The sequence below is a fragment of the Aotus nancymaae genome, unplaced genomic scaffold (assembly GCF_030222135.1).
Source record: "Aotus nancymaae isolate 86718 unplaced genomic scaffold, 86718_ANA_hifiasm-v0.15.2.pri h1tg000009l, whole genome shotgun sequence".
Taxonomy (NCBI): Eukaryota; Metazoa; Chordata; class Mammalia; order Primates; family Aotidae; genus Aotus; species Aotus nancymaae.
Window position 1 is genome coordinate 16,207,499 of NW_026988420.1, and position 17,093 is coordinate 16,224,591.

Below are 17,093 nucleotides of genomic sequence, written 5' to 3' on the forward strand. Positions count from 1 at the left end.
CCCAAGGTAGGAACTGCCTCTGCCTTGTCCCCACAGGACCTTGATGACAGGGTTATCACAAGTCTTCAAAGAATCTACCAATCAGGGATAAAGCACTTCCCAAAACTAACCTCAGCAGGCAAAGCAATCATCTCGCCAAAGAAGCCCAGGCACCCCCCAGGGGTCAGTCTGAACGTATGTTTCACGGAGGGGAAGGTGCACCTCTAAGGCCCAGCTGCTGCCCCCAGCCCTGTGTCAGCTGCCTTCATAGCCAGGGAGGAAGTCACCTTGAAAGAAGCGGCCATTGGGTTGCGCGGCTGCGGCGGAGGATAGGGCCAGCCACAGCACTGTGTCTGTGCCCTGGGCCTTGGAGCGCAGGCGGTTCCTCAACCTGGTGTGGAACCTCGGCATCACCTGCCTCACACCTGGGAAAAGGAAGGGGCAGGCAGGTTAGGACAGAATTCTCCAGCAAATGTGATTGACTTCCCTTACTAGAAAAAAAAAGGGTAAAAATGAAATGGGATCATAAACTGCTCTTTCTACTTGAAAGTAGCACTCAGAAGCCATTCCAAAGAACCTTGTTAAAAAGCCCCTGAGGTGTCCCTGATGGACCTGATTGAGTCCCCATGTCCCCGGGACACCAGCACCCAGACCAGCCCGAGAGCAGAGTCTCCGGCAGAGCCTCCCTTTCCACCCTAGGAGAGGATTCTAATAAGCGGTGGGGCCCACAATGAGGCTGGGCCGAGCAAACCTTCACTCCGCCTCTGGGTTCAGGCACCCTCTCAAACCATCCTAGGCTCGAAGGATCCTGGCCGTTGGTTCCTTGGACTGTTTTAGTATTTTCCTATTTTTAGGGAGGAGTAAATGAGAGGAACTAATTCTTCACTTCCTCTGCCAAGCCCCTTGAGGTGTCCCTCCCTCTGCATCCCAGGGCTACAGGGAGGTGTTTGCCTGGAGTAGCCTGCCCAGGCCTGGCCTGTGCCGCAGGTGGCCCCAAGCTGGCCGCTCTACCTGCCCACGCCTTCGAGGACCCAGCCACGGCTCTGGCTGCAGGCCACACCCCATTTTCCCACAGACCTCAGGGAACACAGTGTCTCCACAGTGAGCACATTGAGAAACAAAATAGTTCTCTCTCAAAGCCAAGGAAAGAAAAGAAACCAGAGAAAACAACTATTAAGAGCCTTACGGAGATCATGAGCTTTTAGAGATTGAAAGGATCACCTAAGCTAAGGCCCTCCTTTTTTAAATTAAACATCTTTTTTCTTTTTACAGAAGTAATACTTGTTAATTGTAGAAAAATCAGAATGCTGTGCTAGGCAAAAATGAAAAACTCTGAAAACCTGGTGGTGTATCACTCAGAGGTGACAAATGTCCACATCCTCAGCCCTCCCAGGCCCCTGTGGCCACAGCCAAGGTCGTGTGCACCTGAGAGCCGCTCTCTAACCTGTGAGCAATACATGGTAGACCCAGATGACAGATCCCAGTGGAAGGCGTGCCAGGCAGATTGTAAACATCTTAGCTGATGTTAGGATTCTCAGAATGGTATCCTTGGAGGGTAAGAGGCTAGGGGTCCCCCATGGTCTCCTAGAATTCACCCTGGACAGGCAGAAGCAAGCATTTCTCCCATTAGGCAGTCAAAAGAATGGAGAAGCCATGCTCCCTGAGCACTCCCCTGGTGCACTTTGCTGAGAACATCCTTTTTGTATTTAAGACAGGAGACTCTCATCTGTGCAGCAGAGGGCTAATTTCTGCCAAATCTCCAAGCTGGTCTCCACGGGATGTCACAAAGCACCAGCACACACCTCTTTCTATAGGGATGTGGTAGTCACAAAAATAAGATCACAAGGTGTGCACTATTCGGGAACTCAGTATCTTCATTTAATGATATAGTGCACACAGGGGTTTTTCCATAGGCATGATTGACAGCAGTCTTCAGCCCTGAACAGATTTCATGCAGATGTTCCATAATTTATCAACTTCATCTCCTACCACCAGCACTGCAATAAGCAGTGCTTGTTTTCCCTATCTTTATTTCTTAGGATGAATTTCAAGGCTTCTGATATTCAGAAAGGCCATGCTAGCAGTATGTAAGAGGCTAATCCCCAATACCCCCTGGCCAGGACCAGCTGGGAGGTCTTAGCCTCTCTGGGCCTCAGTTCCCTCATCTGTAGATGGGTATGATAACAGACAGTAGGCTGTTAGGATGAGTGAGTGAATCCGCAGACAGCACTGAGACCAGCTCTCGGCGCCGCGGGTGCACCCTAGGGTGTGTGCTGCGGCTGCTGCTGCTCTCAGTTCCCTTATTTGTGGAGGAGGAAAGAGCTGCAGAGAGCCCAGGTGAGCTGCCTGAGGTCACGGAGTTGGTGAGGCAGATAGGAAAAAGAATTCTGCTCCCCTCCACCGCTGCCCCAGCATGCTTCCAGATCATTCAAACTGTGTCCTTGTGGCCGTCATTTACCTTCAAGCGTCATTATTTCCAAAAACCTTGGGAGTGGTGAGGCAGCCTGGGCCTCTCTCACTACCTTCCCTCAGGCCCTGCTCATTCCTGTCTGACATGGAAATGACAGTGGTCAACAGCTCCCTCTCTTGCCAGGATAAGCTGTAGTTAGGAGGGCGACCCAGCAGCGCCTGCTCCGGTTCCCACTATCCCCTTCCCTGGCTTGCACAGGGCAAGCTGCAAGCAAAAGCTCTGCGTCTGCATGAGGCTTCCCCCAGGTGCAGTCCCAACGCGCCCCTGCCTAAATGGAAATGAAGCAACTCCTCAGTCCTCATTACGCTGGTTTTAGGTCATTCCTGGGGAGAGTCAATCCTGTGGCTGCTCAGGTATTTTTAGATGAAACGTAAGTGGCTCAGCAATTAAAGGCTATGACATACCTGGGGTGTCGGCCCAGCCAGGATGCATAGAAGAAAAATGGATGGCCGGGTGCCCTTGGGCCCACCGCTCCGTCAGAACCACTTGCTGCCTCTGGACAGGAGCGAGGGGGTGAACAGGAGAGAGGAGGTGCCATTAGGTGCAAGGGCAGGAGATAAGCCCTGCCCAGCCTAGCATCTCTTACACTGGACTCTGCAGTGTGTACGGCCCCTTGATATCACCCTCGTCCAGAATCACTCTTGACCCAGAAGGTCTGAGTAGGACCTAGAAGGTTCTGCCTCCTCCAAAGGAGGTGAGAACAAGCAACAAGCAAACCCAGCAAAACGCTGTGAGAGAGAACAGCAGACCCACCACCCACGAAATTGTGCCTCTCAGCGCCCAGGTGTTCCTCGCCCACAAATCGCCTGTTTGACTCTATTCTTTGCTGCTCACTGAGGGCAGGGGTGGTATCTATCTTGTTCACTGCTGTACCTCAGGCCCCCAGCACAGACTGGCATGGAGTGGGTGTTCTGCTAATATGGGAATTAAGGCCAGATGCAGTGGCTCTCGCCTGTAATCCCAGCACTTTGGGAGGCTGAGGCAGGTGGATCACCTGAGGTCAGGAGTTCAAGACCAGCCTGGCCAAGTTGGTGAAACCCCATCTCTACTAAATATACAAAAATTAGCCAGATGTGGTGGTGGGTGCCTGTAATCCCAGCTACTCAGGAGGCTGAGGCAGGAGAACCACTTGAACCCAGGAGATGGAGGTTGCAGTGAGCCAAGATCACACCACTGCACTCCAGCCTGAGCAACAAGAACGAGACTCCATCTCAAAAAAAAAAGGGAATTAACTCCTGTCTTAGGCAGAGCATAGCAAATGTACTGGGAACAATGTACTAGAAAATACATCGGTTATAGACATTAAAATCCTTAAATACTTCCCTTTCCCAGCTGCAGTCACACTACTGCCCCATCCCAGGGCAGTTTGAGCATGCTTGGCAGAGAACTCCATCTCTGGGCCTCATTTATAACAAGTGGATGGTTTCTTCCCATGTCCTCTGGGAAAACTGTAAAGAAGTGCGGCTCTTTCAAATGTCAGGATTTGGAGTCATGAGATGTAATTCACCAGGATTTGGTCTGGAGTCAGGGAGCAAAATTGGGCACACCTGGGGCATACAAGCAGAAGTGGAGGCGCAGAGAGTCCCAGACAGGCCCCCTTCAGAAGGCACACAGCACCGACAGGGAAGGCGGAGGGGCTGGCAGCCTTACAGACAACGTGGGCGCCCTGCCAGGTGAATTTAAGGGCAAGAACCGTCAATATGGAAGTTATATATATCTGGCTTTTAAACATAGCTGTAATAAGCAGAGACACAGCAGTACAGGTTGAGCATCCTTCATCTGAAATGCTGAGGCCCAGAAGTGTTTCAAATTTCAGATTTTTTCAGATTTTGGAATATCTGCATATATATAATGAGATACCTTTGGGATGGAACTCGAGTCTAGGCACCTTATACAAATAGCCTGAAGGTAATTTCATACAATATTTTAAAAATAATGTTGTGCTTGAAACAAAAGGTGTGTTCATGGAACCATCAGAAAGCAAAGGTGTGGGATTTTCCACTCATGACATCATGTCAGCACTCACAATGATTCGGATTTTGGAGCATTTTGGATTTGGGATTTTCAGATGAAGCATGCTCAATCTGTAGAAATCTACTTTCTGTTCAGAGTAGTCAAGGGTTCTGGACTCTGGCCCCTTCAGTCCCTCAAAATTCCATGTGCAGCCCTCCCAGTGAGCCTGGGCATCTGTCTAGCCGGGAAGCCAGGAGCTGCCCAGAGTAGAGAGGAAGGACCTCATTCCCTCTGAGCAGCACAGGACAATGGATCTCCCTGCTAGGATTCTGTTCTGTTTCGGTTTGAGAAACACTGAGGAGACATGGCAGTTTTGTAGCTTCTCCTCGGATGCTGCTGAAAGCCCCCTGAGCCTGAGCAGAGCTGTGCTCCCCAAAGAGGGGCCCCCTCTTGTTCCGGGAACATTTTCAGGTGCTACATGAACTACTAAGGTCCAATTACTGTGCATCCCAGAGTAAGCTTTCCTTGGAAGAGGGCCTGCACAGCCCATGGGTAAAATGCAGTCTTGGGAAACCCACGTCACTGACCTTGTTTTGTGCATAGACCATAGTTCCATCAAACGGTGTTCTTTCAGACTGGAGATCATCAGTGTTCAGTTTCTGAACCAACATTCCTCAGGAGGAGATGGTTATCTGCAATAAAGGTAACAGAGATTTACAAAGTAAAGCCTGTGACCCCTTCCACTCTTCACCCTCTGTGGAGCAGTGCGTTTGCTATGGCTTGACACAACACACGTATTCTCCTACAGGATTCTTCTCCACATATTCTCCCTTGGTTCTGGAGGCCAGAAGTCTGAGATGGGGCTCATGGGGCTAAAATCCAAGTGTCAGCAGAGCCACGTCCCTTCTGCTGGTTTCAGAGGAGACTCCATTTTTTGCCTTCAGCTTCTAGAGGCTACTCCTTGGCTCACAGCCACATCCTCCACCCTCTGCTTCCACAGTCACTTCTCCCCTGACTCTGGCCCTCCTCCCTCCCTCCCATAGGACCCTTGAGACTCCATCAAGCCCACTTGGATACTCCAGGACATGCTCCCCATCTCAAGACCCTGAACTGAACTGCAGCTGCCAAGTCCCTTCTGCTATCTAAAGGTGACATAGTCACAGGTTCTGGGATTAGGATAAGAACTTTTGGTGCAGGCTGAGGGGGTATCATTATTCTGCCCATCACAGCAGAAAGAAGCCAGCCTCCATCAACTGTCTTCTTCCTACTTTCTCCAATGTATGATATTTCAACCCACTGGGGGAGAACAGGCTCCAGTAGCCAATCCCTTCCCCTCTGAGCAGGAGAGTCCCCAGGAAAAGCACACCACCCTGACCTGAGCGCCCTACAAGCCACCCCTGCTCTTCAGAGGCCTCCCTCCCCAGTGCTTTGCTGATACCCATGTGACAGCTGGGGGTGGGGTTGGGGGGTTCAGAGAGGGCTAGGGTCTAAATGTTCTCTTGGCATGCCTCCACCTCCCTCTTGCCCCCCTCCACCGACAGAATTGGGGTTTTGCTGTGGATGTGGACAGAATGGCCCTCTTAGGGCAGCCTGGCAGCAAACCCGGGCCCACCAACTTCCCATCAGGAGCAAAGTCCATTACTCTCAAAATATCCCACAAGGTCAACTCACCACTCGGGGGTCGTGTTCTTTCTGCAGCACAGGGATCAGGCCGGTCGTGAGAATGTACACACCTGAGACAGCACACAGCATCCCGTGAGGGGCTGCAGGAAGCCCCACTCATGGGGTCCTGCAGGGCTGATGTGGGGGCCTGTCTGCCCGTACCCACCCCCGTCAAGAGGGCAAGTGGCCACCTGAGAGGCAGCCCCTCCTGAGGATCCTTCTCCCAGAACTGGAAGGAAGATGCCTTAGAGCCTCCTGTACCAACAGGAAAAGATGTCCACACTACAGATATGCAGGAAGGGAAAAGAAAACTGCCAAACACAGCTGGATCCACTTTGCAGAAGGGAAAATGCATCTACATGTCCAGTCAGTGCACAGAATGATGTGAAGATGAAATCTAGCAATACTGCTCAGGTCTCCAGGGTGGAATTCAGTAAAACTTTCCCTTCCTTTGCTATACATACCTGCACTGTTTGGATTTGAGTATTTTTACAGTGAGCATATATAACTTTATGGTTATATCTTCAATCAAGAAATATATATATAGTATTTATTCTAGCCCAATGTAAAGAAACTAAGAACCTTGAAAAAAGGTTTGACGAAATCCTAACGAGAATAGACAATTTAGAGAGGAATATAAGTGAATTAATAGAATTGAAGAATACAAGAACTCCGCAAAGTATGTACAGGTTTTAACAGTCGAATTGATCAAGCAGAAGAAAGGATATCAGAGGTCGAAGACCAACTTAATGAAATGAAACAAGAAGACAAGATTAGAGAGGAAAGAGTAAAAAGGAATGAGCAAAGTTTCCAAGAAATATGGGACTATGTGAAAAGACCTAATTTACGATTGATAGGTGTACCTGAATGTCATGAAGAGAATGAATCCAAGTTGTAAAATATTCTTCAGGATATTATTCAGGAAAACTTTCCTAACCTAGTAAGGCAGGACAATACTCAACTCCAGGTAATACAGAGAACACCACAAAGATATTCCTCAAGTAGAGCAACCCCAAGACACATAATCGTTAGATTCACCAGAGTTGAAATAAAGGAGAAAATTCTAAGGGCAGCTAGAGAGAAAGGTCAGGTTACCCACAAAGGGAAGCCTATCAGACTCACAGCAGATCTCTCAGCAGAAACCCTACAAACTAGAAGAGAGTGGGGGTCAATATTCAATATCCTCAAAGAAAAGAATTTTCAACCCAGAATCTCATATCCTGCCAAACAAAGCTTCATAAATGAAGGAAAAATAAAATTTTTCGCGAACAAGCAAGCACTCAGAGATTTCATCACCACCAGGCCTGCTTTACAAGAGCTTCTGAAAGAAGCACTACACATAGAAAGGAACAACCAGTATCAGTCATCCCAAAAACTTACCAAAAGGTAAAGAGTATTTCCATAATGAAGAATCTACATCAACTAATGGGCAAAATAGCCAGCTAGCATTAAATGACAATACTAAACTCACAAATATCAATATTAATCCTAAATTTAAATGGATTTAAATGCCCCAATCAAAGACACAAACAGGCAAATTGAATAAAAAGTCAAAACCCATCGGTACTCTGTATCCAGATCCACCTCATAAGTAAGGACACACAAAGACTCAAAACAAAGAGTTGGAGGAAGACTCACCAATCAAATGGAGAGAAAAAAAAAAAAAAACGAAGTTGTAACTTTTCGTCTGACAAAATAGACTTTAATAGTAACAAAGATTAAAAGAGACAAAGAAGGACATTGCATGATAGTGGGAGGATCAACGCAACAACAGGAGTTAATGATCATAAATATATATGTACCCAATACAGGAGCACCCAGATACATAAGACAAGTTCTTAATTACTTATAAAGAGACCTGGACTCCCGCACAGTAATAGCGGGAGACTTTGACACCACATTGTTAATATTCGACAGATCAACGAGATAGAAAATTAACAGGGACATCTATGATTTGAACTCAGGCCTGGAACAAGTAAACTCAGTGAATATTTATAGAATTCCTTACTCCAAGGTCCACAGAACATACATTTTTCTCAGTATCATATTACACCTATTACACAATTACACAATTATGTGACTACATAATTGGATGTAAATGACTCTTCAGCATTTGCATAGCATTTCACAGACTTAAATGAAATATTGGTTGGCTGTTTGTTATTTTCTTCCCTTATTCCTTCCTGTCTCCGCTGTTAAGCACAATTATTGGCATAAAAGAGGTTTTTAATACCTATTTTTAGACTGTATTCCAGCCTGGGCAATAGAGCAAGACTCCTGTTCTCTCTCCCCCTTTCTCTTTCTCTTTCTTTCATAAAAAAAAAAAGAAAAAAGAAAATATAAGAAAGTAAAAGGATACCTATACCCATTAAGAAAAAATTTTAACTGCTCTGTGGTGCTCTTCAAGAAAGTTTCTTACACACACACACACACAAGAAATATACATATAGCATTTCTAATGGAATGAGAAAATCACTGAAGTGTATTTGACATGGACAGACATTCCTATGTACGGAATGAGAAGTTACAGAATGGTGGGAACACCACCATTCCATTTTGGTGACAAAGATGTGTCAAGACGAAGAGAAAGTGTCTGCAAGGATGAGACTGGTGCCCTGAACGGTGACAGTGCTCATCTCTGAATGGTGGGATTATCACTTCTACATACTTCTTATACGTTCTATATTTTCCTCATACATACCTGTATTTTTTTTAAACAATGAGCACATATTACCCTGTGTTTACAAAAAAGGGGAGCATTTAAAGCCCCTTATCCCAAAGTGAGGCAGGAATCTAGTTAGGGGCTTCAAGTGGCGAGCCCCGGGCTCTTTTCTGGGCTACACCATGGAGCTTCTGTGTGACGAGCTCTCACCACCACCTCCTGCACCGCCCGTGACATGGCCTGCACCCAGCCCGCAGGAGCTTCCTGACATCATGGGAAGGGCGCTGGAGGCGGATCCAGGGGCCTGCCTCTCAACCCTGGCTCTGGCACCTACCAGCGGTGTGACCATAGGCAAGCGCCATGGCATTTTCAGGAGATAATAGCTGGCCAGCCCACCTCACAGGATCAGAGGAGTTTGTGGTGGAATAAAAATGTGTGCATGTTCTGTGAGGACTGGAAAGTTCTCTGGGCAGGCCGCGTTTGTCGTGCTCTTGCTGTATTATCATTTGCGATTCTGAGTTGTGACTTTCATCCCAGACAGCATGCTTAGTTGTTCACAGCGCAATTTATTTGGAGGAGCCTGCCTTGTTCGTATTTGTGGACTTGTAAAGTCTCCTGAACCCTGGGTCACTAATAGCTATTAACCTCCAGCCAGTGGTCTTGGACTTTCTTTGTATTCACCTCCAGTGGATTTCTCTGTGATTTAATTTATGACAAGTAGAAAGGACTTCTGCCAAAAGCGATCTGCCCCATCAGCCTGCCCTGACGGGTTGTCATAAATGGCTCTTGCGAGGAAGGGAAATGAAAGCCGGCGGCTGGGCTGGCTCTGCTGCCTGCCGAGGGCACCTCCTCTCTCCTCTCAGAACGGTGAGAGCTGGGGTGAGCCCCTTTGTACCTGTCCTCCCTGCCTGGGAGGTGCTCGGCTCTCATTCCCAGTCATCTGCAGGAGGGCTGGCCGGGCTGCTTGTCCCTGCCAAGTACTCTGTCCTCTAGGGGACAGCCAGGTAGCAGGTGCTTTAAAAAAAAAAAACTCCTAGAGAACCAGCACAGTTTCTAGCAGTGGGCCTTTCTGATCTTTTTTAAAGTCTCCTTTCTCCCCAAGTCTACAAAAGGTTTCCATGCTCACCCAGCCCCCAAAGGGAGCAGAGCTGACACAGTGCAAGTTTCTGCTCACTTCTAGCCTCCTGGGTCACCAAAACATGCCTAATTCTTCACGTCCAGCAGGCATCCCTCCCCCATGAGATGACAAAGCAGCTCTCTTCCTAGCTACAAGCAATTTATAATCCTCCAACCTCCAGCAGCCCTTCTGAGACCCTTCCTTTCCAGGCCAGCAAAGAGAAACACAATAACAATCTGCTAAAATAATACACCGTATATAAGTACGTAAGTGCATACATGTGTGTACACATTTATGTATGTGTATATATATAACCTATTAATGAAAGAGTTAGAGTTACAGAATCCCAGAGAGGTTCAGTGACTTATCCAAAGTCCCAGCAAATTCATACAATGTGGAAAACAGAGGGCAAATCTCCCTTTTCTTAAGTCGTTTAGCATGCTGCATGCCAACCAATGCCAGGGAGAAGGAAGGTGCCCATCATCTGCAAGTCTTCCTTTCCTCAGTGAACATGGCGCCAGTTGCTCCTTGCCCAGCTCACACAGATCCAAACAGGGGCCTGTCATTAACACATGAGCCAGCGTCACTCTCCTGCCCCCAAAGTCCTTTAACACTCTGGTCCCCCATCAAATCAAGCAAAAACTCAGCCTGGTCCAGTAAACTTCTTTGGGAGACATGCCCCATTCCCTCTCTTTAGGTAGGCCCCAAGTACATCCTGTTCATAACAACAACAAACACGTGACCAAGTCTTTGCCCTAGGCCAGGCGCTGGGTTTGTCTCATGTGGCCTTGATCCCACAGGCTCTCCTGGGGTCTGGGCCAGGAGTGTGACACCTGGTCCAAGCTGTCCCAGCCGAACTCTCCGTGCAGGAGTGTGAACATGGGACACTGAACGGAGGACAGGTGACTCAGTGGCAGCCATATGTGACCCAGATGCCAGGAAAAGCAGAGACGGGGAGTGAACAAGGCAGTTGTGGTGAGAGTCCATGGACAACAGTCCCAGGGAAGCAGAAGGTCCCCTCAGCTTCTGACAGGTTCTCTGGTCCTGTCCCTGGCCCCCAAGCCCAGCTGTACCTCTGCCACTGAGTTCTGTGAGGGCTGCCCTTGTAGCCCATTGATAAATCATTTTTTTGTTTAGTCTTCCTGTGTGGGGTCCTGTTAATTGTGACCACACAAACCCTAAGACACTTGGCTTGTCTCAGGAAGCCCACCAGTTCTCCTGAGATAACCAGCTACCCTTTAAAATAAGAATGTCTCACCAGGTGCAATGGCTCATGCCTGTAATCCCAGCACTTTGGGAGGCTGAGGCTGGTGGGTCACTTGAGGTCAGGAGTTCGAGACCAGCCTGGCCAACATGGCAAAAGCCCATCTCTATTAAAAATACAAGAATTAGTTGGATGTGGTGGCAGGCACCTGTAATCCCAGCTACTCAGGAGGCTGAGGCAGGAGAACTGCTTGAATCCAGGCGGTGGAGGTTGCAGTGAGCCGAGATAGTGCCAGTTATACTCCAGCATGGGCAACAGAGTGAGACTCTGTCTCAATAAATAAATAAGTAAAAGAATGTCTCTGGACAGACAGGTTAGCCATGGATCTAAATGGTTAATGGGTGTTTTTAGTCATTCATAGCTTTGTGTGAACCAGTTCAACAACTTCCTTTCCTCTAAGACTTCCTATTAATATCAGGGACATTTGGGTGATTCAAGGTTTTGATGAGAGAAAGAGAGAGATATTTTAGAGTACTGAATCCCACGGGAGCGCAGGCCTGGGTGGAGGGAAGGCACCTTCAGCTACTGGAAAAGTTGCCCAAGGTTAGTCCTGCTCCCAGTAATAAGGAAAATAATTCATTATCATTAAGACTCATTAGTATTTTTAATTTACACAATGCCTTTCTTCCAAGGACCTCATTATGTCGATGGAGGTTCATTACGAGAAAGAGATCTGGGAGTGGAATTTATGTTGGACACAGTCTTCTAAATACGGCAACAAGAATTTTTATCACATGGGTACATGACTCGAAGCAAATCTCTCTATCAGCTAATTAAGAAGGGAGCTAAAACTATGTCAAGCTCAGGTAACGCTAAAGGAGAGATGCCGCGTGTTCTTAGAGCACTGTGAAACCCATGTTTGTGTCCTCCAAATATTAAATTCATCATGTTTCTCAAATTATAAGGTATCTTGAGTATGTCCTTTTAATAGCATTAAAGGTAATTATTTTTAATGCGAAAAATATATTGCAATTTTTAAACTTAGCATAGGAAATCTGATTGGCATTTCTATTAAGAAACCTTCAAAGCCACCTTGAATTAAAGCTACTTTGGTTACTGGCCAATGGGTTGTGTACTTCCGTCCATTCTATCTGCCGGAGAAAATCATTGTCCTGTTATCACTGGGAAGTTTCTGGTGTCAATTTTAAAGGAGCAGACAGCTGCACTGGGGAACACCATTTCGTACTTCTTTTGTAATGGTAACAAAAACATCCCATAGCGAGCCTGGGGGCTCACACACTAATCTCACAAATTATATAAAGATGATTTCAAAGATCACATTACCTGGAGAAGCCAGCAGGACAGAGTCCCAGAGAAAATGAGCTATTAGAAGACATTCGAGGCACTGGCCTCTTATGGAGTATTCTTGGTTTAGGCTCAGAGGGTGGTTAGCATGAGTCATGCCTTCCCCTTTGCCCCCAACCTCAACTCATCCCCACCACCTTATCCAGTTTCATGGACTAAACGAGTATTCATCAAGGGCCTGCGGAGTGCCAGACCCAGTGCTAAGTACTCAGGATACAGACTGAGGGCTCCCTGGCCTCTCAGTGCCCACCAGGCATTCCCAGGCATTATACATGTTACTACGTGACTAACCTACACTCATGATCGAGGTAAGTGCTAGGCTGCTATGGGCACGTGGGGGTTCTGCATGAGCTGTGAAGGGATATTTCAGCTAAGACCTGGAGGAGAGGTGGGGAAAGGCAGGTGGAGGGCTGGGGATGGGAAAGAGGGCTGCAGGTATGGAGCACAGCCTGTGCAAAGAGGCCCTGAGGCTGCAGAGTGCAACCAGGTCAGCTGTAGCCGAGTGAGCATGGCAGGGGGTAGGGCAAGGTGAGACTGCAGCTCCGAGGGCAATGCCACATTCACTCACCTCGTGTGAAACCAAGGGGTGACTTTAAGCAGAAGGAAACAGATTTGCATGCATAAGGATCACACTGTCAGCCTTATGGAGGAAGCTTCTGTTAGGGAGGTGAGTGCAAGGGCGCACATAGGGCCTCCCTATTACTCCATCACATCACAGTGACTGCAGTGGCTTGGGCAGCGTGGTCGCAGTGGAGCTGAAGAGCAGGAGACAGACTGGAGACAAGGTGTACAGGGAGTCCAAAGGCACGATCATTGCCTGGATATGGGAAGTGAGGGGGTGTCAAGGATGAGCGGTGATGGACACGATGCTGGCCACTGGGGTAGGCCCATTAGAGGAGCAGACTGGTGAGGGACTAATGGTTCAGTTTCAGACCCACTGAGTCTGCGCTGTGAGATCTGGGCTAGAAAGAGACCCTTGGGAGCCAGGCACACGATGGCATTTGGGGCAAGGATGAGATCCTCACGGAGAGTGTGGGAGGAGGAGAAAGGAGGGTGCAGGATTGCTCTGGGAGAGACCTCAACATTTGAAGTCCCCGCAGACACGCTGGCTAAGGAGGCTGAGAAGGAGCGAACCCCCGAAGTTGGAATTGTAGGCGGCTCGGAGGCCCTCATGCCATGGGAGCATGGACAGTTGCGCCCAGTGCTGCTGATGGATGTGATAGAGGCACGCCCTCTGGAACCTGGAATGTCAGGGTCATGGGTGACCTCAGCACGAGTGGCCAAAGGTAAGGGAGATAAGCCGACTGAGTGAGCTGCAGGATGCCCGGGACTGCGGGTGGAGAGGCTGGCTGAGGAAGTGCTGTGGAGGCTCTTCTCCAGGGCCTAGCCAGGTGACTCATGTCACCCCTGCTGTCACAGCTGCAGTGTCGGGGGTCCTGCGTGCTTCACTGAGACGTATGAAAGAACCTGCTTTACTGCAGGGAGAACCAAATGTGGGCACTTGGGCCTCAGCTCATTAAAAGGACAAAGGTGCTTATTTGGGATTTTGTTTCTAAAACTCCCCAAACGAATGCTTGTTACCAGCATGCCTTTAAAACACTCACCAAATCCCTGCTAGATAATTAGATAAGGTTCTGGCCCACAGGAGGACTTGGATTTGGAGTCAGTGCCCTTAGGCCAGGAGACCTAGAAGGGTAGACACCATGGAGCCCAGAGAGACCCCCGCACCGCCACAGAGCTGCCCAGAAGGAAGAGCGGGCCAGAGTGGGCTGCACGGTGCGGCCCAGGAAGCTCAACTCTGGGGAGCTTTTGTGTCTAATCAGAAGCAGCTTCCATGGTTGGCAGAAAACAGAAAATCAATAGAAAAATGATCTGACTTCTGAGCTTGTTCATTGTCCCTCCTTAGAGGGCTCCCAGTGCAGTTTAAACCAAGAGCCTCACCTGGGCTCAAAGGCCCTTCTAGAGGTTGAGGGGAAGGAGGGTTCCTAGAAGCTCCAGACTCCACCAGCCTCCCCTGTGGTGTGAAATCTGCCCCCACCCCAAGCTGGAGAGGACACAGTCTCCCCAACAGCAGTTCACTTGTTACTGAGGAAGAGCACTAAGAAACAATCATAATGAATAATACTCCTCTTACGATGGAACAGACTCACTACATGCCAGGCATTGTGCTGAAAGTTACAATGCTTTCTTTTTTTCTTGTTCATATATATAACTACTTTTTTTTTTTTTTTTTTGAGACGGAGTTTTGCTCTTATTGTCCAGGCTAGAGTACAATGGCACGATCTCAGCTCACTGCAAACTCCACCTCCTGGGTTCAAGCGATTCTCCTGCCTCAGCCTCCCATGTAGCCTTCCAGGCATGCACCACCACACCCGGCTAATTTTTTATTTTTAGTAGAGACAGGGTTTCTCCATGTTGGTCAGGCTGGTCTCGAACTCCTGACCTCAGGTGACCCGCCTGCCTCGGCCTCCCAAAGTGCTGTGATTACAAGCGTGAGCCACCTTGCCCGGCCTGATTTTTTTAACATAAAGTAAAATCTCGTGTGTGTGTGTGTGTGTGTGTGTGTGTGTGTGTGTACACAGTTCTGAACTGTGACAGATGCAGAGTTGTGTAACTATGCATTAGCCTGTGGTGTGACTGGGAGGAACTCTATCACCCCAGATGTTCCCTCACAGCCACTCAGATTCCTTTGTAGTCACACACTCCTCCTGCTCCTCACCACCCCAGCAGCCTCTGACCTCTTCTTGGCCCCCTTGGTTGCCTTTTCCAGAATGTCCTATAAATGGAATCAAACAGTCTGCACCCCTTGGAGTCTGGCTTGACTTTGGCTGGTGCATCTAAGAGTCACTCACATTGTTCTGTATGTCAACATTTTGTGCCTTTTTATTTCGGAATAGCATTTCGTTGAATGGAATTACCAATTTATTCACCACATGAACAACATCTATGCTGACTCCAGTTTCAGGCAATTATGAATAAAGCTGCTATAACATTCACATGCATATTTTTGTGTGCACACAGGTTATTTCTCTTGAGTTAAATAACCTACAAGTCTTTTTTAAAATCTTCACTTCTGGCCCCTAAAAGTATCATCATCCCCATTTTACAGAACGGGAAAGTAAGGCGTGGGGAGTCTGAGGACATTCATACAGAGTCGGGTAACTGGAGGAGCTGGACTACAGCCCCACTCAGTGCAGCCAGTGGGACTGAGCGCCTCCTGAGAGCCAGGTGGATTCCACCCTCAAGGATCCACACTCTGTGCAAGGAACACCCCTATTAGCAGGTAGCTTCTACTGAGCCATGACAGGCACACAGAGGGGGCTGCAGGAGCCCAGAGGGGTGCACCTGACCAGGCTCCGGGTGGAGAGGAATGTGTCTAGCAGAGTCACAGAGGAGCAGTACGAGTTACTCAGGTGGGGGACATTCCTGGCAGGGGAGCAGCAGGACAAAAGCAGGGAGGTGGCACTGCCAGTGGCAAGTTCCAAAGTAAGAGGTTGATGGCTAGAGGGTTCATGTAGGAAAATAACGGGAATACATTTGGACAGGAGGTGGGGTCTGCTAACAAAGGACTTCAGTTCCACGTTAAGGAATCTGGATGTTAAACATTAGCTGCCGTTTCTACAGTGCTATTTCCCAGGCTCTGTGCCTCTCTGGTAGCCTTGAAGGTTTGTGACCTGGAAGGAGATCTTAGGAACAAAACAGTGTGTGAGGAAAGCTCAGAGTAAAGGTTATTGACAGGTAAGAATGCCTGGCACCAAACGCATGCCCTGTGTAAGGAGGCATTCTGCCTGGGAAGCACTGTTCTCTGTTTTCCTCTGAGTCTCCGTACCAACCTCCCTTGATGGATGAAAAGAGAACTTTACCATATGATTACTGAAATTGTGTATGTGTCTAATGCACAAGGCCAGCAGTCCCTTCCATTTCTCGATCCCTATAACTGGCCACAGCATCTGGCATAAAATGGACCCTTTATAAATGTTTATGGAACAGGCCAGGTGTGGTGGCTCACGCCTGTAATCCCAGCAATTTGGGAGGCCGAGGCAGGTGTATCACCTGAGGTCAGGAGTTCCAGAGCAGCTTAGCCAACATAGTGAAACCCCGTCTCTACTAAAAATACAAAAATTAGATAGGTGTGGTGGTGGGCACCTGTAGTCCTGGCTACTCAGGAGGCTGAGGCAGGAGAATTGCTTAATTGCTTGAACCCAAGAGATGGAGGTTGCAGTTAGCTGAGATCGTGCCACTACATTCCAGCCTGGGTAACAGAGCAAGACTCCATCTCAAAAAAAAAAAAAAGCTTATGGAACAAATAAGGTGCCTTTGTTCACTCCGTATTTTGATTAATAAATAGTTACCATATTAAACTCACATGACCCATTTTCAAAGAATTAGAATGTAAAAAAAAAAAATCTTGTGGCAGATTATTGTTCAACAATATTCATTCTCTCCTCGCCACCTCTGTGGGAGAAGCATACTTCTCTGATGCTTGATTTGGGGCTCTGTGCAATGGTTTGCTTTGATTAACTGGTTATCTACTGATTTCTGGATTGCTTAACTGGATATCTACTGATATCCAGTTAATCACAGGGGCTTGGACGCAAGCAGAGGCTTGGAATTGCTTGCACACCTGGGCCTCTGCCGTTGCCCTGAGAGTACAGCTTGGTCAAGGAGGATGCAAGACATT

The 17,093-nt window shown here is 48.1% G+C and overlaps 1 protein-coding gene across 1 annotated transcript in view; it reads right to left on the reverse strand.

Annotated features, from left to right (window-relative positions):
- DHRS12 (dehydrogenase/reductase 12) overlaps positions 1 to 17,093 on the reverse strand; it is a 45,142-nt gene that overhangs the window by 14,903 nt on the left and 13,146 nt on the right. Inside the window, 4 exon segments of the mRNA XM_064373605.1 lie at positions 267 to 404; positions 2,854 to 2,944; positions 4,990 to 5,094; positions 6,074 to 6,135. Of these exon segments, the coding sequence (XP_064229675.1) occupies positions 267 to 404; positions 2,854 to 2,944; positions 4,990 to 5,094; positions 6,074 to 6,135 (396 nt within the window).